This window comes from Diadema antillarum, unplaced genomic scaffold, assembly GCF_040938485.1.
Source record: "Diadema antillarum isolate AM-2024a unplaced genomic scaffold, OU_Dant_1.0 scf00000029, whole genome shotgun sequence".
NCBI lineage: Eukaryota > Metazoa > Echinodermata > Echinoidea > Diadematoida > Diadematidae > Diadema > Diadema antillarum.
Genome location: NW_027270918.1, coordinates 2575596 through 2597900, shown reverse-complemented (window position 1 = coordinate 2597900; position 22305 = coordinate 2575596). Strand labels below are relative to the sequence as shown.

The window sequence follows — 22305 nt, the reverse complement described above, 5'->3', positions numbered from 1 at the left end:
TCGTCTTCTTTTGCGAGGTCGTGCCATCCGTGAATTTAGGAAGATTAGTTTCCATCCTGGAAACAGACGGAATAGTTTTTTTTAATAATTTTTACTGTTACAATACTATGATTCATGTTGGTGATTTTATAAAACAATACTGTAAAAAGCTGCGAAAAAAATGGGGAAGTACAACGCATAATCAAGTCACAATCACATTACTTCAGCTGTTTTTTTTTTCCCTTTCAATTAAGATGATCAGAGGAAATCCCTTTTCTCTAATTGTTTACCTTTGAATTCAAATTATAGTTAGTAAAACTTGTCCTTTTTTTCAAATTTATCAATGAATTTGATAAATTCAGTGCTTATTTACGTCGATGTAGGGCAATTTGTCAATCAGTTGTATTGTCGAGTTTTGTATGAATTTCCTCAAACTTTTGTCCACGATGTTTAATTTCGAGAAATGATCTTTCTTATGGATAGATATATATTATATGATCATACTATGTTTCACTCAGCTCAGTCTCTCTGTATATAATAATAACCTCAATGTACGTTGTGCTGTATGGGCGGAGTTTAACACAGCGTTGCCATGGTATATAGCGTTCTGATGCCTCGTAGAGGCGGAGTCAAGTGGGAAGACTCCTTTCCTGTTAGTTACACGCATCACCTGCTACCTGACTGGAACGTCATCTGACGTCACCAGTGGTGGCGCCCAATTCTCAGCGGAGGGAGAGATCTTGGGTAACACGATTCATCTTAGTGATACGGACCAGAAAGGTGTTCGGTTCTGTTGAACGTGATCCTTGACACCATTCGTAGACCGAATCTTGGCACTTCTGTGATATTTATCATACAGAGTAAATATTAAGGTCTAAATGAATAACAGAAAGCGCCACACTACATGACAAGTTGTAGAAGCAACAATGACAGAAATTACATATTCACTCGACAAAATGAAAATGCTAGTAGCAACTGATAATTGAAGTTGTAAAAGTACTTTGAATCGCAAAGCAACTAAATTAAAGGAATTAATTTGAAATATGAATAATGTTGCTTTCAGCTTTGTTTTGTGATAGTGAATTCGGTTTCACATCCTGTTTCGTAAAACAGGTTTTTCTAACATCCTGTGGTATTCCATGAACCCGTCTCGCGCGAATGTCAAATGCTGGTTTGTTTGTTTTTTGACAAGTAGAATATAGGGCGCCTCCAACGCTGTCACGAAAGCAGCAATCTGAACGATAGATAGCTGGGACGAGCACACAGAAATATACAGTGTGGAGGTCACGACTCTACTCGGGGAGGAAAGTGTGGCCGCAGTGGGAGGAACATTCGGATCAGCGTGTTCCGGGATGAGATGGTTACCGGTTCCATCTGGTATCAAGCATATCCACATTTTGCCTATGAGTTTCCCCTGCATTCTTGTTATCTAAGGAAGTGGTTTGGTGAGATTACACGAGTCTGCATCGTACTATGAATCCGGCTGCCAAGGTTGGTATAGGATAAATGCCTTCCACATCTGTTTGGTAAAGTTGAACCTTTCCCGTATTACCATCTCTCAAATCTTTGCAGTTTATTCCCCAAAACGTAAATATAAGTCTGTGTGTAAACCAAGATCCTAGTTCCATAAAAGAACGGGCGTTGTGCATCAGTTAGGGTCTATTGCATAATGTCTACATTTTTTTTATTGGCCAAAATAAGTGCAGATGACATTTTAACTAGGGGAAAATCGTCCGTGACACGACCGGACACTTTTTACAATAATGAAATCAAAGTCTATCACAATGATGAAATCATCTTTTATTTGCATTCTGAGTGACGTTTGGTGGTCTTCTTGCTCCGTCGATATTCAGCTATAGAGTTGATTCGCCTCTTAAACCCCGTTTAACGGCAAGGACAAAATATAACTTGATAGTGTTGTTCAAGCATTCATTCGCCAGGTATTGATCCTCGTATGCAATAGGCCGACTTCTGATTTCCTTCACACCCCTTCATGCAGGTGACCTCAACATTCGTTCACACTCTCCCCCATCCCTTCATGTCTGTTTTCCCTCCTCCCTTTCCATCCCTTCTCCCTCCCCCATCCTTCCCCCTCCCCCATCCTTTGTGTCTTATAACATGCAGGGGTGAGGGTGCCACGTTGAACTTCCCACGCAGTGATTTCTTCTGCCCCAGAATGGCGGGACTCGCATCTCGTTTTCACCTGCGACATTTCTGTCCCCGATGAATCAAAGTCCGTTATTTCCGCACCACTCATCGATGTTGGGATGCATGGAAACAGGAGACTTTCTTTACAGGAAGCGCCGGGAGGAAGGTGTCATTTTCCGCCGAAGAGGGCGTCACGGAAGTGCATATTATTTTCCCTGATAGATATCTCTTTAAGTTATTTTGATTTTTCCCCAGCTGTAATTTGTGCCTCCTTTACGAACTGGAAACCTCTGACGCTACGGCTTGTCAAGCAGGGCGGAGGCATCAGGGCATAATATGCCTTTGGTAGTCACGCGTTACCACCAGAGTTCGATGCAAGAAGGCGGCTCAAGTAAAGTTGGTTTACCCGAATATCTGTTGTTAATGTTGTGTGTGGGTTTTTTTTTTATCCACCATATAAAGAGGCAAGAGAGAGCATATATACAACTTTTTACAGTCTGAGCTACTCAAACTGTAAGGGGTTTATTCCAGCTGAAAAAAACAACCCACAGATGTGTCACAACGGTTGACAATGTGCGCGAGTGTCTGTCTATAGATTGTTTTAAATCTTTGACAATCGACCCATGCTTCATACAGAGAAGTTAAGGGCGTGCTGTCTTTCATCATTACAATGTAAAATCCTGAATGTTTTCATTTCTATGTCACAAGCAATCTGGGAGATATGGTACAAGACGCAATGGGATCTGGTAACAGTTTTATGAGGTCTGGTTACATGCTTGAAGTGACGATATGCTCATCAGGTATGGGTAGCATAATTGAAGTTATCTTCACTTACATTCGAATAGTATACAAATATTGACTGCTCATGAGGATGATGGTGGAAATTATCATTCCCGAGGTGCTTTTCATACCGACCCTTCTATCACCCCGAGGCGTTAGCCGAGGGGTGATGGAAGGGTCGGTATGAAAAGCACCGAGGGAGTGATAATTTCCACCACCATCCGAATACAGAGCAGTTAATATTTGTTTTATATACCTCATCGTTTAAGACTTAACCAAGATCTAGGGCTAGGCAAATACGAAGTAAAAAAAAACGAAAACGTTAGCCCTAAACGTTAGCCCTAAAATCAGGCCACAGCCTGCGCTTGCTTGCATGGTTTTCGTGGGGAAATTACAGAATACCGGTTTTGCATCATATAAATTAGCATATTAGTGCGTATAAGAGCCGCCGGAGGCGGGGCCGAAGGCCCCGCCTCCGGCGGCTCTCCCTTAGAGATGAATTTCAGCCCGAAGGGCTGAAATTCGTCTTTCCTGTCGTTTGGGGCCCCCAAAAAGCCCGGGAACGGAACGGCCGTCAAAAAGTAGGTTCAAGATATCTCGAGTAAATCGTCGATAAAGAAACTTGAGCCGATTTTGACGGAACTATTTTAAACGTGATGACGTCATCACAGCTGGCAGCTCTTCTTCCTTTTACTCTTTTCGACACAAGTCATTCACGATCAATCACACTACACACTAGTTTGGCAAGACAGCGCGTATACGCGTATTGTCAAGAGACATGTGCGCACTCAACTGCTATGCGTATTGTACACTGTACTAGTAAACATGCGCGCGTTCTGCAGACTCAATACGCGCTATCACTGCACACGTACGCATCATAAGCTGTTGTGTGTAGGTACTGTTGTACGACTGCATAGAGTCAACATGGTGGGCTGTCAAGAGCACCCACACAGTGCGTAAGCTCTACTGTAAGCTAGCACCAGCAATTAGATAAGTGATTGTTTTCTAGTCTCACTTTAATTGCTATCGATTTCTAGTATACGGACTATCCTCAACTCCTAAAAAAGTGAGTATTCATCGTAAATTCGGGTAAATTTTAACGGCTAGTCTAGACTAGCATATGCATCGTCAGGATCTAGAACTACATTATTCGGGGGACACCCCCGAAACCCCCGAGAACAACGTAAGATACCACACTTCTCATCGCACAGATCAAAGAAAACACACGTAAACAAATGCAATCGTCGACAGCCGAATCACGGACCGTATCGCAGATCGGATTAATATTTCAGATGGTTGCTATCGGCAAGCGTAATTACGCTCTTTTCAGAGCGATTTGCGCTCTCCGTGATTGGCTGCCGGTATTCTGTAATTTACCCGTTTTCGTGCATTTCGTACACTACCCAGTACGCACGGTACATTGTAGCGTTACTCACTCACACGGCCTTCGGCGAGCTCCTGCAAAAAATCTTGGCAGAAGATTACAGTATACATCCAGTTTCCCGTCGCTCGTGTTTTAATTCGATATTTCCGACATGCTGAGATTTGTCTCTGCTTCGGGATCCTAAGAAATTCTAATTGCAAAGTGTACGATCTTTGATCCAGCTCACTTCAAATCACGGAGGAGCGCTCGATCACCATGCCACGTTGAAACATGCCTGCTACTGTATGCGCTAGTGCGATGATTTTGCATGTGTTTATACGATGCGCGTAGTGAACGTCCTTGGGCTGTGATGTGGGCCATGGGTGGAGGGGTTGCGGACACCGCGCGCGAAGTCTAGCGTTAGTGTACTTGTTATGTGTACAAAAGTCACGGAGGGTTTACGAATTCTATCACGAGGGTTTTGCCTTTCTATCACGAGGGGTTTGCCTTTCTATCACGAAGGTTTTGCCTTTCTATCACTTACATGAAAACCCTAAGGCAAGATAGACGGGACTACACCTTGTCACGTGATATACTTTTGACCAATCAGTGATACGAATCTCACTTATGAGGTATATAAATAACGATAACAGTTTCCTGTCGACTTCATTGATGACTGTGGTTCTGCCAGTCATTGCTAAAACACAACCCACTTCTATTGGCGGTAAAATAACATCAAAGTACATTGTTATCCCATATTCCGGTTGACCTTGATGAATGGAATGATAATCATCGGAACGTTAGAAGTTCATAAAAATCGGACCTAGGATAAGATCGCCACAAAATTTTCAAGTTTTATATGTTTAAGCTGAATTTTGGTATTGGTCTCAATCAGACTTATTTAAATTAGCTAAGGTAATGATGACATCGGTTGACAGTTAGGTCATTTCTCTGTGCACAATGATGTCATAAACGAATGCTGTCGATCGATGAATTATTATGATAATAATGTCTTATTCATCCCACTGCTCTACCAGAGGGCCCTGCCATTATTATTACCCTAGCCTTGCCAGGTACCCATCGTTAGGCCTCCACCTGGGTCGAGAGGGACATGGTGGGTAAAACATTTTGTCCAAGGACGTAAGCACTTGGCGGGAATCGAACTCGGGTACTCCGATTGAGAGTCAGGAGTCGTATCCCGTAAAAAAAGCCACATCGTGCACGTGCAGAAAAGTAAAACGAACGAACAAACAAACAAACAGGTACAACACCAAGCCACGGGAACTTGGTCTTCGGAACTTGATGGGTTAACAAATGTTCTCCTTTGTGACGTCAAACCCGCAGGAACTTAATTTCAAGCACTTTACCATTATTCTGATTGATGCGAAGAGGACTTACATTTTCAATTTACTGTTAAAAAGAGTTTCTGAATGTGTTCACGAACACAACTTGTGAGCAAGACCGTGCTTTTTTTGTAATTGTCTTGAGGAAAACTGAACAATAGGACGCAAATCTTGACAAAAAGTTCGCAAAAAGTGTTTAAACTAGTTGAAGGAACTTAACTTTACTCGCATCAACTGACAGACACATTAAAGTTGAAACATTTCGAAACTCCCTGAAGTCTCGACGCACTACCAGTACTTTGGTCTCGTCTATCGAAAGTGGTTACAATAATAGGAAATAATACATGTATTTGCATTAACGTAGACATGGGTACAAAAGCATTTCATATGGCCAACACAGAAACGCTCTCACACATCTCACCAAAAGAAACATCAGCCTTCACGCGTCTCACCTCTCCTCTAACTCAATAGGAAATATCAATATGCGATGACCCGTAGGTCTCGAGGGATTTTCCCTCCTTGCTAGGTACACTACATATAAAAAAATGAGGGGTAGAAACATTTTGAGAGGAATGCAATGAATGTCATCAACTCGGGATGATAAATAGGACAGTGAATCAAAAAATCTCGTCAATCCCAGGTCACGATTCCGCCACACCTATCAGCGCAACCCATCCCTCTTTTTTCCCGCCTCACACGAACCCTCTTCCGTAATTACTTCGTCAATTTACTCATTAACACGGCTACAAGGGCGACAGGAGCTACGGTTACAGCCGTGCAACACGTGTGACACACACTGCTATATGATTATTATGTGTTGAGCTCAATGTGCGTGTAGTGCGTGAACATCGGCATTATCTATAGCAGTATCATCACGTGCATCCGATGTAACGTGTTATTCAGTTGCCGAAACAGTTGTCGAATTCATACACGCATATCAATTATAGTTGATCACGCCAGGTGTGGAATAAAAAGTTAACATCAAATGAAGGCCAACCATATGTCACCAAGGTTACTCTTATAGGAGCAAAAAAAAAAAAAGGATGAATCATTATCTTATGAATATTAGTGAATACAGTACCAACTATCACTTAATCATCAGTTTAAAGTATTTAAAAAAAATCTCACTCAAAACGATTTTGTTAGGGCCTATCATCGGTAAAATGAATGAATGATCCTGGGATAGCACTTTGTTACAAGTTATGATTTGTTTTCAAGTATACATCACATTTGTTGCATTTTCCCCATAATTTTGTTTTGTACAAAATTTTACTAAAATTTTGTATATTATCACATCACCTGCGAACATGAAATCTTTTATAAGGGAGCTTCAAAATGTTTAAGTAACCAGAAAACTAAAAAAAAAAAAAAATCTTAAAAGCAAGAAAGTTTGTTGGCCTTGTCCTACATAGCAACATATAATGCAAATTGGTTCAAACTCGCGCGCTATAACATAAGAGCCATAACTACAAACCAGGTACGTAAAAGAATTATAAATCAAAACCATGAATCACAAAAAGAAAAAAAATAACAAAAATCCCTCAGTGTAAAAATTTTGTAAATAGGAAAAACAAGGGACTAGATTTTACAGACTGGCTAAAGTGTCACAGTTGAAGTTCGAGGTAATTTCGTTAGCGCTCGTCTCATTCCATTCCTTACACAGTTCGTCAATTAACCTCCCCCCTAAAAATAGCCTGACAGAGAGAAATCAGGTAAGGTCGAATCAAGCAAATGAAGGTAGCAACGACCTGTAGAAGAAGCTTCGTCTGAAATAGACCTGGTACATACGATTTTCCAATTCTGGAGCTACAACATTCCGCGTTTCGTTCAAACATTTGTTGATTTTTCAATTCCTTGCAGCTCTTTTGTTTAAACATGGGCTAAATTTTAAAAGAAATAATTTTAAAACAGAAAATAATAAGATATTCATATACATTTAGTGATTTTTTAGATATATGAACTCGTTTGCATAATCAGTGAAAGGAATGAATGAATAAAAAAAAGTAATGTAAGGCAAGAATTGTGATTCCAGGAACAATATCGTTTCTATCTATCATGTTACCCTCATGAAAGATTAACTTTGGTTTAATAAAATGCTTTCATTTTATTCAAATCCGATTCAAATGAATATAATTTTTGACTAGATCTGTATTTTAATGCCGCGTGCTTATTTTCCATATGTATATGTGTGTATTGGCAAAAAGAAAAATCAAATAGAATTATATTTTCACCAATTTCTCCACACTTATACAGTTGGGGCTCCCAAGAATCACAATATCAGTCATTTTTCGTTTTCTAGACGTTCGCAAATCTACAGATTAACAAATCCGAGAACATGCTACCTGCAAAGCCAAGTTATCTCCCCTTTGCAGTCAAAGGCAACAGCTCCCCAATGTCTCGGCTTGTAACATTTTCTCTCGCTTGTCCTAAACATTATAGGTCTTTTAGCTCAAGCTACCTCACCATCCGTCTTCTTTGCGTTCCCCTTAGCAACCCGACAGAGAAAGTGGAGCGATATACACCGGCCGATGCCGTCGTGTTGCTGATCAGCGGGTCGCACAGGGGTCGGGAAATCCCGCTAGACCAATGGGCCTTAATCCGGACAAGCCATATCTCAGACTAACATGCCATCCCCGGCTGAGCTCTCATAATACAGACGATTCTTAGAAAAATTACTGAGCCCGTCGAGAGAAAACTTAAAGCCCGTGATTTGCAGGGGATAACTGCCTCAGAACCGGTTAGAAATGTTAATACCTCCAAACGTAGCCGTCTTTTTTATCATTATTATTATTACATGCCTGACGACCCCAGACACACACATTCACACACGCAAAAAAAAAAAAAACAAACAAACAAACAAACAAAACAACTCTGCAGTAGAGCACCCCAATATGAGTTCGAAAGTAGATCAGTTTCGGTGTAGATTGTCTGCCTACTTTTAAAATCTTCCATCAATTTAAATCTTATGCGACCGTACAATGATTGTTTAAGGTTCGCGCTAGACTCAAAGTACTTCATTTCAATGTACGCATCTAATGAAATGTCAGACATGCAATCTTCTAATCCTTGCATGCATTTCTGGGTTGTTGTTTTTTTTAGCAAGGATTCCGACAACATGGAAAAAATTGCACAACTAGGATGATAATTATATTTCATATCTGCACCTCAACTAAATTGAAGTCCTATCAAATTGTTAGAAGAAGACGTTTTGATAGTTCAAAGCATTATGGGTGGATATCAAGAAAGCATTTGGCACATTACACCAGGCTCTAAATAACAATATCACGTAATTAAGCTACTTTGCAAGAATTAAGTGCCATTGACTTTTGCGGCTATGTAGCTGATTAGACTTCGGGTGTATGACAAGCCAGGATTAGCTATTCGCCCGATACATGAGCGTCATGTACTCATTAACTCAAGTGTTCATTTCATTGCGGAAAGTCTGCACATTGCAGCCCTACGCATTCATTTTGTTACAAATGTATGTAATCCATTTTAAATTCATATAATACCGATTTGATATAGCATTCGTTACGATCTGACGATAGAAAGTAGGATAATTTTACGAAGTATGGTAAGAAATATCACAGGATATATTCAAACCTCCAGCCAACACCCCCCTACCCCAACCCCAAAAAGAAGAACCCTCATAGCTATTTTTTTTTTTAATACAACTGCTTTCGCGGAATGCAATACATATTTCACAAATGAGTGAATCTTTGTGTGCCAGCAAAATCTCATCTTATTTTATTAAGCATCAAAACTTTTAGTTCAATAATTCTCTTTTGGTCATTCTCTCTTTGTGCAAAACTCTCTCTGAACAAATACAAAGGATTGTCAACACGCAACACTTATCAATCGCACTGGGATTGCAGCTTACCAGTTCACTTTTATTTTTCTCTTTTTCCTATCGCTGTCATAGTCTTCATTTGATCTCGACAATGATGGACGTTTACCGCTGTCATCTTGTCACCTTATGACTCACCAGGCGATGACCGATGACAACGGAATAACAAGGGGTCTTTTGGTTGCCGCCTCTCCGTGCGGTATGGTACAACTTTTGCGAGCTGAGATCGTGTGGAGACAAAGTTAGGTCTCCTATGCTTCGTTAATTTGCTCAAACTTATTGACTTTTTTTTATTCCTTGAGGATCAAGAACTAGGCTAACCAGTTCATGTGTTCCTATTATACGTAATACATACAGTACCTGATGGAATCTATCGTTAAGAGTCATTCTTGTTGTTATCGAGGGCAAACCAGGCTAGGGCAAGATCGTTAGTAGTGTAGATAGCGGTTATCCGGTATTTTCTATTTAGAGCCACTATATGTTGGGTGATACCCACAGGGGAAAAAAATCCTGTTTTCATCAATAGAAGGTGATCAATATAGTACTTTTTATTTCTTGCAAGCAAAATGGACAAAGAACTAGTTTTTTTTTTTCTTTCGAAGAGAAGTAGGAGACGATTAGACAGATAGGAAGCCGCCGAGATTTAAGAAACCGTTTCATCTGTAATCGACTGCGGACAGTTTCAGTGTGAATTTGAACACAATACTCACTGTGCTATTTGCAATTTACAGGTGTAATTGTGGAAAATTGAGCGGTTATCCAACAGAGGAGCTCTTCACTTAACCCTGTCGGTATGAGCGGCAACCTGTTTCTACAGTATGTTAACGGCATTTTAACATAGTGGTCCTCAGACAGGTAATCCGTTAACCATAGAGCTGTGTTTTCATGGAAGGTGCGTGAGAGTCCACTCTTCGTTCACCTTCATACAGCAAACGAGCACCTGCATGGCGTCTCTTTGCGGGGATGTGTTTCTGTGATTCATCGGCGATGAAACATGAATAGATCCAAGGCGCCACCATACATTATCACACGACTTGGTGTTTGCGGATTCTTGAGAGGGGGTAATTCGGTGAAACCTGAGACCCCGAAGTGTCACTCGTGGCTTAAAGTCTGTCCCCTTGTAACAGGTCTATTTTAAGGTTCTTCTCCACCTTTGTTTTGACCGATTGCACTTTTTGAGTCACATCAATCAGATGTATACATCTCTTGTAGGAAGTACGCGATGTGTTTCGCCTTAAGTCACTCCCCTGTCATCTAAATTTGTGAATTTGATGAAAACATCAAATTCTATATATCATATGATTTGTATTCTAATAAATATGCGATAGCTGTAAAACATTGGTTCAGTCGTTTATGCGCGTGACTCAGTTGTTGAGATCCTGTTTTTGTTTAGGTTTTTGGGATTTTTTTTCAAGTATCAGGTACGGAATTTGAAGCGCCAACTCATTGTAATATATACTGAAAGGCAAGTATGACAACTTTTCACCAATCAAGCAGTCTGTTATTTCGATGCATTTTGCAGGTCTATTACGGACAGCTACATTATGTCACCACATTCATGTTGGCGTGTTATTAGGTGATAGCAAATGACCTGTTCTTATCGAACGGTATCAGCTCGCATTGGTGGACACGTTGTTTCTCGCGAGAGCGGTTAACATGTATCACTGTTTCCTGTGATATAGTCGGGTCACTCTTCCTTTCTATCCCGGCATTCCATTCATTTCTTATCTCAGCAGTAGGAGTTTTTGATTTGTACTTAGCCTGATGAGTACAAATGCAGCCATTTGCTGTACTTTTGTTATATATTTATACCATTATTTTGATACACATCGAAAGCAAGACGGATTTAAGAAGCAGTTTTCTGTATTATCGTGATCATGATTATAATGATAACTCGTGTATTGTCAATGCTGATAGGGTAATCAAAAGGTGATTTCAGGTTCCCTCCGAAGGACTAGGTAAGGTGGGTAATGTGCTTTCTTAAAAACACTACAAGAGCTGACAAGGGACTTGAACCCGAGACTTGAAGATTGAGAGTTTGCGGACTTATCCACAGAACCAAACCGCTCCTTGGTGTATATACATGGGTTGGTGCGGTCATGCATTCAACAGGTGTTTGGACAGGATGCAGGAGTGTATCATTTACACTGTGTGATTATCGCATGTCTTGGTTCAACATATCTTTGTAGACAGCTGAAGACCCACCTGCAGCGATCACAGAGAAACGATTTCGCAGGTTGCTTCTTGGTTCCGCTGTACTGTGTGAGCAATTTCCTTTACTTCCGTTACACCGGACTCATTCGGTACACACAAGGCATGCAGGGGAAAGTGTCTTTATCTTTTAACTGTGTTTCAGGCAATCAACACCATCCATGTCGGTCGTTTTATTTCAGAATGTCAACGTTTCAAGAAATTTCAAAGAAACGGTGTCATAGACAAAAATGTCTAACTTTCTAATTCACTTTTCAACCCTACCTGAAGAAAGCTGACGATAAGAGTTTCGACAATACTTGAAATATGAACATTGATTATGCCAACATACGGTCTTGCAGAAAAACACATGTGTGAACTTGGGCTCTGTGGTTAGAAAATAAATAAAATTATGACATGAGGCATATTAATAGTGAAAGAAAAGCAATCATTAATAGACAGTGTATTTTTTATGAGTTAAATATGTCCTCCCCATAAACAAACGCTAAAAGATACACTTGTGTGTAGTAGTTACATGAGGTACATTTTGCTTAAAAAGGGAAAACCTCGATTCGTAAAACAAGGTCTTGTGATATGGAGTATTACTCACCATTTCCACTCCGTTCCTTGTTTCATGCTCAGTGTAATAAATGCTTCCAGCAGCACGAGCAGTTGAGCCAGCAACAAACCCCAGTATCGCCAATCGCCGGTTGCCGCAACAACCCGCCACACGCACAACGCGGCGTGGGCACTAAGCAACAGGCGGACCAACACGCCCTTGATAATGTGTCCTGCACGCATCTTCATAATCTGGTATAGCTCACAACCATCAGCAGGATCAATGCGGAGAGTGGCCAAAATGCCGTTATGTGGAGAGAGTGTAATCACAAGAACTCTCAGAATGTTGCTACCTGTTGCCAATGGTGTACCACTGCATCGTGTATGATCCCGGCAAATGAATACGTACTGACTAATCCCCACAATCAAAGACTCGTCTTACTGTAACACCAGCAGTAATCCTCAGTAATTGGCGTGATCGTGTTCTGTGCAAACGTCATTGTTAGGAATCACCGTAAATATAACGGGCTTCATAACCCCGACGTGCTTGTCGTTCTACGTACGACTACACTACTGTGGAAAACGATCAGAGTTCGCGATTGCTCGAAAGTACGTGAGCCTCGCAAACAGTCTACCAATCAGCGCACGAGATTGTCCTAGTAACCGGTGTAACCCCGCCCACACAGTTGTGTGAACGCTTCCCCTACCTACATCATAGTGAAAGTGAAGTGCGCGCCCAAGCTCGCTAGCTGTTGTATGTCTAACTTGATTTCCATTCTCCCTCGAGTTGGCCAGAGATCCGTGTCGAGAAGTCAAGACCTGCACGGCTTACTCACGACCAGTCATCCATCGATTCATAACAAGATGTACGACGGCTCTCAACGTGCGAACTTCACTAAAAGAGCAGGAATGTAGCTCATTATAACAATATAGTACTAGTACTATCCCGCGACTGATTACGATTCAAAACAATTTCTTAAACGCAAAGTACGCTTCAGAAATGGAGAATGCAATTTATCATCGAAGTAAAATGCTAATTGTACAATATTGAAAATAATGAAACTTGTTGGTTATCCCCATATACTTAGTAGGACACTGAACAATGGCATTCATTTAAACTGCGATAATATCAATCTATGTTATTATTCTGTTCCCAAGGATTACCTCCATGGTATTTCATAACTACGTCCACACAGGACCTACACCAGAGGGAAATATCGTACAATAAAATATTGATAAAGTCACAATATGTCAGACCCATTGTTACTCTATGTGCTATTTCTATACAAACGCTGCTACTCATCCCATCTAAGTGCTTCTGCTACTTTTGATGCTATCATATTTCATTATAAAAATGTTTTATATTCTTTTACTTAAAAGGATATCATTGTAGTCACCACAGTTATGATTATCATAACTGCAGTAGTAATAATCCTTGTCATTATTATCATCATTATCATTATTGATATAACTTATTATTTGTATTGTTAAATGTACTATTGTATTGCCATCATTATACTTTCATGATTATCATAGGTGTTATGTCAATCGTTCTTGTTGTTATTACTTTTCCTACCACTAATTCTGTTTCATATTCTTTGCCATGAAACCACAGACTCTGATCACACACAGCATTAATTAATTCACATAAAGGGGTGGTACAGTTTTGGTTGAGATGAAACTTGAAGTTTCCAACGTTTTTTGATGATTTTTTGCGATAGTCAGAAATTTCTTATGAAATATGAAAGGGCATGAATATAATTCTAAGAGGAATTCAAACTTTATTTGATGAAAATTGGTTTTGAAATGGTTGAGATATCCAATACAAAGCAATCCTAATAAAAGGTGGGGCCCACATTTTATTAGAATCGCCTTGTTTTTGGATATCTTAGCCACTTCAAAACCGATTTTCATCAAATAAAGTTTGAATTCCTCTTAGAAGTGTATGGTTTTCATAAAGTGGTTTCTAAGTATCTCGCGAAAAGTTAAAAGCTGAGTTCTCACCGCAACCAAAAGGAAACCATCCCTATAACATACACCAAAGCGCATGATGACATAGGTCCACACAACCAACAACAACTGACAAACACACTTGTTTCTATAAATTCACACATATTATTATGTACCTTAACCATTCCCAATCTCATGCAATCTCATGTATTTTTCAGTCATTTACTTGATTTACAAGAGATTGATAATAGGCCTATAATTAAAGGCATTATTTACAATTTTGCGGATGAAACTAGGACGTGCAGCTTTAGTGCTTCAAAATAGTTCTGCAATATGAGTTAGGGGTAGAAACAACCAATGTAAAAATCTTAATCAGTATGATCAATGTTAAGTGTTGTTAAATATACAAAATATGAACAATAGTTATAATAAAATTGTTTCTATCCCATAGACTAAGCGTCTATAGTTATGGTTTAGTGAGAAAATTAGTTATATCTCCTCATATTTGTGGCTTTACTGCAAGATATTTAAGTATATGGTGGGATGTTTTGTGATACAACTGACCTACACATATGCATCAAATGTGATAACTTGACCATTTTTAAAATCACTGCTCCCAATGGCAAACAGTACCTTTAAATGAAATTTTATTAATGTCATTTGTAAGACGTATAATTATATTAATTTCTTATGTCTGATGTTCTTATATTTCTTATTATATCGTTAAATTATACTGTATTATGTTTTTTGCCTTGTATTCAGTTTTGTATCGAATGTATATCATAAATTTTAACTACATGTATCATGTTATGTTTAATTTTACATTTGTGCTTAAAAAACGCAGAAACACACACACACACACACACACACACACACACACACACACACACACACACACACACACACACACACACACACACACACACAAAGAAACCAAGCCAAGCCAAACTTTGATGTCTCGTGTCTTCTGATGCGGCTGTTGTTTATTCCTTTCGTCAGAGTACAACAACCTGCATCTTTAGACGATTACATTTCACCATAAAATCGAAGATACAGCTCTTGGAATTGTAAGTCTGCGAGACACAACATCAAGACAAATAGTGTGCGGCGCGTGACTTCAGTATCCTGATACCAGCAACGAACCTGTAAACACAAAGTTACGTCATTTTACGGGGTATGCACTGAAAGATTGAATGTAGATGCATGGAAATGATTACTATAATGTGGGGAGCGAGACGACTGAAAAAAAATTATGAGCCATAACATCTTAAAGACTTCCGGTAAACATCGCATTATCCACTTCTCACTGACTGGGCGCACACCTGTGCCTCAGGAGTTGACGGGAGAAATGGGGTAAAATGAGGGGGGGATACGACGAATATTTCTCGTATATCGTATTTAGAATGGGTAAAGAAAATACGAGTTGATTAAAGGAAGAAAGAAAATGATACTCATGGTATCACTTCTTACTGAAAGCAAGTTCAGTGTGAAAAATCCCACTACGTTCTTGTTCTTTGATTTATTTCAATGATACATGTACTCCGTTCTGCCTGTTTCACTTTCTTCTCCTTAATTGAACTTGAAGAAGGAGTGAACTGTGCATTTAAACATTCACTTCAGAAAGGACTTGTTTTCTCTCCTATTGCGTCAAAGAATGATAAGATGTGTCGAGCGATTCATGGCCTTGTATGAATCACCGCGCTTTAAAACGGTGCTTATTCCATCCTTATCTACTTATGCTCTTCCCTAAGTTTGTAGTTTTGCGATTTGCAGTTGTTTTTCTCAGGCTCGCTGCTTTTCCCATGCCAAGAAAGTGATATGGAGTCTATCAACGCAAGAACAATCAAGTGTTTATCAATGCAGGAGCATTAAGGAGTACCGGTAGATACATTTCAGACCTTCATCGATAAGACTTTACGTGCAGTCACGTGACATACTTCTTATATATGAAAGACCCGAATGTGAAGAAGTGAAAAGTACCTGCATTTATACCTATAATGTATATTCCTTCCATGTCGTATTGTTTTTCTGTTTGTTTCATTGGAGGTCTTGAAAAGTGAATAAGAATCTGCCAGAAGAAGGGGAGGATGACAAAGTTGAAGAAGAGTAAAAAAGAAGTTGGTGATGTTTAATAGTCAACAGAGACAAAGAGAAGAAAAGGTGCACAACCCGGTGAAGTGGTCCGCCCCAACAACTGGTCCCGTGCATATGGAAGACCATAATAATTAGAAACAGCACTATATATAGTAGTGCTACAGAATATTGGTTATCCAGCCGTCTTGTTTTGTCCAGATAGAAATCCAAGAAATCCGAAGATCATGAAGTTTAGAGTAAAAGACAACGAAAAACAAAGAATAGAATTTGAGGAATTCAAAGAGGAAAGGAAAGTCATAACGAAGAAGATAAAGCTAATCAAGGATGGGTCGTATAAAGTCAGTAACTCTCATACACCTTGTCAGTGTGCATCAGACAGATGAACTTTCTTAGATCGACTCGTCATTTTGGATTCGTCGGTGTGGAGTGTCTCATCGCATTCAATTACGCTTTGCATAGACACGGATTGATACAATGCATTGTTACGTCAAATTTAACCCTCATAACAGCAGTAACTGCTAACTGTTGAAATTCGTATAAACGGTTCTTTGCACATTTGGGGTTTATTTTCATTTATCGCTTTGCTTTTGTTTGGTTTCTGTTTGATTGAGATGCTCTGTCTGAAATCATCGCCGTCGAATAGCCCCTCCCTGCATTACTCACCTGGATGACCAAACCTATAATAGCGTCCCCCCCCCCCCCCCCCCGGTGGTGGGCAATGGGCGGTGATAACATGTCCAACTTGGGTTAATAGGTGATGCATTTCCTTTATGGCTAGACCTGTTGAACGCCCTATTGTGATGAATAGGATTATTATATGCCCAACCTTTGCTTCTCCGTCTGTTGTGCGATTCGCCCCTGCATCTCTGCAGTGCTACTGCTTCCGTCGCAAATGCATCTAGGCCTACTTTCTATGTAGGCTACGTCTGCAGTTATGTGACAGGTCGAATTGTAATGCTCAATTGAATATAAACATGTGATTACGAATATGCTTAGCTAAATACTGAGGAAGTTCCGGCAATCTGAAAGTCAGTAAGAAAGAAACATCGCTGAATTTCAATTAGTTTTCATTCTGATCAACAAAACAAAATCAACAAAACACGAAGACTGTTATTTGGTCCCGCTATAGCAAAATTCGTTGGGCTGGTGTGCAATTGCCTCGTTTTTTGGTGACACGACATTTGTTATTGCGACAAACTATTGCTCCGGTCTCGTTTTGTCCAGGAACTTAGGGTTAAGGTTAGGGTTGTGATAAGGTTTTAGGTTTAGGGTTATGGTTACGTTTGTGAGTAATTTTTATGGTTGACTTAGCGTGCAGATATTTCATGGGAGCAATTGTCGCAAGAGCAAATGTCATGGAACCACATTTTTGGGGAGTGGAGGTTTAATAAATTCGGACTGGCGTTTTTCTGACAAAAAAATAAACTAAAAACGACGACTTTATTTTTTTTTCGCTTTTTGGTGACTAACACGTCGATGACATTGACCTATTTTCTGGTCTTCGAGTCAGTAGTAATGTCTAAAAAACTTAAAAGGACACTCCACCCACTGTGTATGCATATTGTTTATGTGTCCTTGTCAATTCGTTGTTGGTGTTGCTGTTGTAATGATTGTTTTTGTTTGCGTGATTGCTTCTTATTAGAGGGGTCGCATTGCCATATACGTTATGACAACTTTAGCTTGGAGAGTATTAGACGTGATGAGTCTAACGGTCCTTAATGCCATTTCAAGAACCAGAGCGATTAATCGCTTGACCGCAAAGTGACGTGTATAAAGGTAAGAAGATCGAATTTGCTCAGATCTCCTATTTGCGTAGTAAATCATAAAACGGTGAAATCTTCCGTGAGATAGCCGCAATAGCTGTGGAAATGTTATAATCGTCCACTCTTCTGTGAAATCAGATTCGCTATCACATATAGCAAGGATTAGTGGCGGTGGGGAAGGGGGATCAAAAATGATAAACGGTAAGGATGTGACCGACCATGTTCTCAGCTTTCAACAAATTAGAAAAAGGATTAGTTTTCGTTGGCAATATCCGAGAAGTATTTTCAATCTGTATTTTCATCACGGTCAAATTGCGATAGGATTTGTCGTACTACCAATTACACCGACCCAACCCCCCCCCCCCCCAAAAAAAAGAAGGAAAACAAGCAGAATTCAACGTGCCTATATTAACATAAGCCAGTTAGAATCTCATATTCTGGAATATATCTAATCCTATACAGTTGTGATCAATATCAGCTTTCTATATGCAACAGGGCTATATTATATCCTATCATGTATTTTCGGGATTCTCGTCTTTAGCAACCAAATAAAGTAGTCAGCCAATACACCTAAAATTGCTATGACACGCTTATTGTAAAACAGCGGGGTTTTTTATTTTTGTTTTGTTGTTAATGTTGTAGTTTCGGTGTTATCCTTCATTCAGTCGTTACTATGAACTTAACAGATGGCAAGCCTCGCATGCTAGTCGAAAGTTTGAAGTCTGATCACCATCAGCAACCCGGGAGAAGTACCGCAGTGACAAGCCGCATACTCTTATCTGTCTACATGTCAAAGTAGTGCAATAGTGTCAAATTGGTTGAGCCAGTAAGACGGTAGAAACGGAGCGGAATCTCGCCTCAGTTATGGCTAAGGGAAACCATCTTTAGTCGTAGCTTTGTCAGACTTCCGCTTGACATGCTTGAAGGGGGAGTTGACAAAAAAAAAAGAGTAAGATTGTGTTATCTATGACCTTATAAATGACTGAAAAATGAGTTTGAACAATTACTCACGCCTGGATACAAGTCGTCTCGAGTTGATCCATACGACTTCTCGGAGGTGGATTAGCACTGAAAAACATTCAATGCGGAATAACAGCTCCAATGATGGATTAGACTGTGTGTAGATTTCACCACGTGTTATTATTCATAATCCCAACTCTTGTCACACTTGCTTGTCATAATCCAACTTCTACACGTGCCACACGTGTAAGGCATTATCAAAAGCGTAAATAGCCACTTCTTATACGGACTTTGTAAATGCACTTACCTTCCCGTGCGCAGTTTTAAAAGAATTGAAATCTTTCAATAACGTAATTGTATTTGATTCAATTGAAGTCTTATTTCCAATATCAAATACATTCTTTCAAATACAATTAATATTACAAGAAGTCAACGTAGTACAAAATATAAAAAACATGCATTTAAAAGCAGCAAAGAAAAAACAGGTGCATAACATTGATATATCAAACTGTTTGAACAAAATCATTGGAATAATGGAAAAGAAAGGCTCATGTATATAGACGACAAGTTTTTAGAAATGTGGGGCACTCAATTTGTTTGAGGTACATAAAGTAAAATATGGTAACTACTTTCGTCAAACTTAGCGTTCATTTTAAACCGAATATGAATTGTAAGTGATTAAAGTCAACGATTCGAAATTACAGTGAATATGCCTTGAGCGTAAAATGGGTTGCAAAAGTTATAAAATTCTGCGCGCATTTCGTGAAGGCTTGATAAGACAGATGTGAATGAAGTGTACGTCTAATGGTGAGGAAGATTCTAATGATAATGATTTTTTATCAATAATATAAAGATATATAAAATGACAAAAATAATGATAACCAAAAGGAAAAAAAAGAAGAACAAATTAAAACTGATACAGGATTATACTTATGGAGTAGAGACCTTCTGGGAGATATATTAGAAGATAAAGTAAAATTCGATATTAATATTTCTTGAATTCTTTGGGATAATAGATATCTATCGCTCTTGCATTTCCAGTGCCGCGCATGTGGGGAAATAGTGGAATAAAGGAAAGAGGAGAGTCAGTAAAGGAAAATAAGAGAAATAAAGCAGGAAGACAAGAAATAGAAGGAGGAGAAGGGGAAGAGGAAAACCCCGTAAATTAAGGAGAAGAAGAAGAAGAAGGTGAAGATGAAAAAGAAAAAGAACAAGAAGAGAACGACCAGGGAGGTCGTCTCACCTCCCTGGAAAGACGGAGTATCTTCCGTAGCAGCACAGTGTCACAGCCACGGGACCTGTCCGGTGAGATTAACGCTGTTCCAGTGTAGCAACATCGGCTTAGTGCATGTATCACATAGTGTTACGCACCGTTTAGTCATCACTGGATGTTGTCCTTTCTGCTTGGAGGGGAAAAAAGGAGAAGACATCTAAACAAACAAACAAACAAACAAAGTTAGTGACTAGTTCGTAGTGACTGGACGTGAAAGTTGTCGAGGACCGTCTGTTCACGAAAGGGACAGCAACGGCCAATGATGAGTTAATATGTGACTCAGTGTAATTGTCTTCACCAACGCCGACACCTGTGGTGAAAGGGAATACCCCTATTCCTGATGAACTACTCACCGGGATGGCTCGGGCGCGTTCATTTGGGGAAGCTCGGGTAACTGAGTTATAAACACTCATAACCGCTGGGATGTCGTAGTAATCACTGCACAATGGTCAATCATATTAAATAATATTTGGAAGGCCCGCCTGGCAGTATATCTTTTATGGCCAGTTACAGTGATGAATCACTTATTCAGGACAATGAGATCCTAACATCCCTTTTAACTTTATTACCTCTCTTCCAATTATCAACAGACGGTAGGTATATGTTCGTCATCACCAGAAATGAAGATGATTTTGGTATGATTTCGCGACAAGAAGTCATGGCATGGTTCACTTGGTGTTTCGTCATCAGCATCATAAATACCAATTGTTCGAATTCATAATGAGCGACAAGTTTCAGTCCAAACAAAAGAAACTTAAGTTGAATAAAGTAAGAGGTACGCATGCTTTCTCGATGTTAAATTTGAGAGCACGACTATTTCTCGTTATATTTTTATTCTTGCTGCGATTCGTCTCTACTTTTATATCATTTTTTTTAAATTTCATTTATCATTCAACATTCTATCGACTAATGCTGTTCACTTCTTCCTCGTCTTCTTTTCTTTATACAATCAAAAGCAGCAAAATAAATATAAAGGACCATTTTTGATCATCTAATTTTCTATTTGACTCACTTCCTTTTCTCTTTCTCCCCAATGATTATATTATTTTGTTTCAATAAAAAGCCGGAAAACACAAAAATCCGCGTAATTGATGATAATTGTTACCTGAAGTCTAAACTTTGCAATTTTATACAGACAATCGATGTCATTGCCTTGGCGTGTAAACAATGTGCAATCGAAATTCCTCCTACAGTGACTTTGCATGTTCGTTATCTATTTAACAGGACGTCTCTTCCATGTAATTACAGTTGCAGAAAACTGCAGGCCTATTATTACGCAGACCTGGACGTTTCCGAAGCCACTCAAACATCCGCTTAGAAGCCCAGAAATGTTGATACAAAACGCACTCTACAAACAGAGATGTGCAAAATCATGCATGAAGTTCAGGTGAGACTCTACTCCACGCTGAAGTTGACTTGAATTAACAGAATAAAACCACACAACCGAACCTGAAACTGGAGGAAATTTCGTGAAAACCGGACATCATGTCAGAAAGTTCAGGATAAATGAAAACATTTCATGGAATTATTATTTTGAAACGTTGAATTCTATGTAAATTGCATTAGATAACTTTGCCATGGCCTCACTAGTCTGCTAATGACCTGCACACAAATCCCCATCGTTTTTAAGTGTATGAAAAAAAGTATCCCTGACGTTAGATAATTGTAAGGTTGCTAATAACTAACTATGTTTACTTTATAGGAAGAGCGGCCTGAAGTTGCTAGATTATGGACTAAAACAAAATTCTTAAGATAAGATATCGTAAGTACAGACAAAATCAACTAATAAGACAGTGTTGTGAGGCGACAACGACATCGATTTCTCTAATTTGCACGTGCGGTTGCTACCGACATCATACACCGCTTTGTGAAAACACTTTTTTAAATTGTTTTCAGTTTTTAGTAACGAGTGGGTATGAAATATGTATCTTGTGTGTATGTTTGAATAATTATGTACATAATCGATATTATGGTTTTCATTGTTTATGTGTAGGCCCTACTGGACCCAATAGAAGAACAGAGTCATTATAGGACGTAATAATGACTATGAAATGGGC

General features: G+C 39.4%; 1 protein-coding gene across 1 annotated transcript in view; it reads right to left on the bottom strand.

Annotated features, from left to right (window-relative positions):
- The window catches only part of LOC139738027 (transmembrane protein 26-like), a 46291-nt gene extending 33756 nt beyond the window's left edge, over positions 1-12535 (bottom strand). Inside the window, exon 1 of the mRNA XM_071648696.1 lies at positions 12261-12535. Within this exon, the coding sequence (XP_071504797.1) occupies positions 12261-12457 (197 nt within the window). The 5' untranslated portion in view covers positions 12458-12535. The remainder of the gene's footprint in view (positions 1-12260) is intronic.
- Between the last annotated feature and the right edge of the window lie 9770 nt (positions 12536-22305).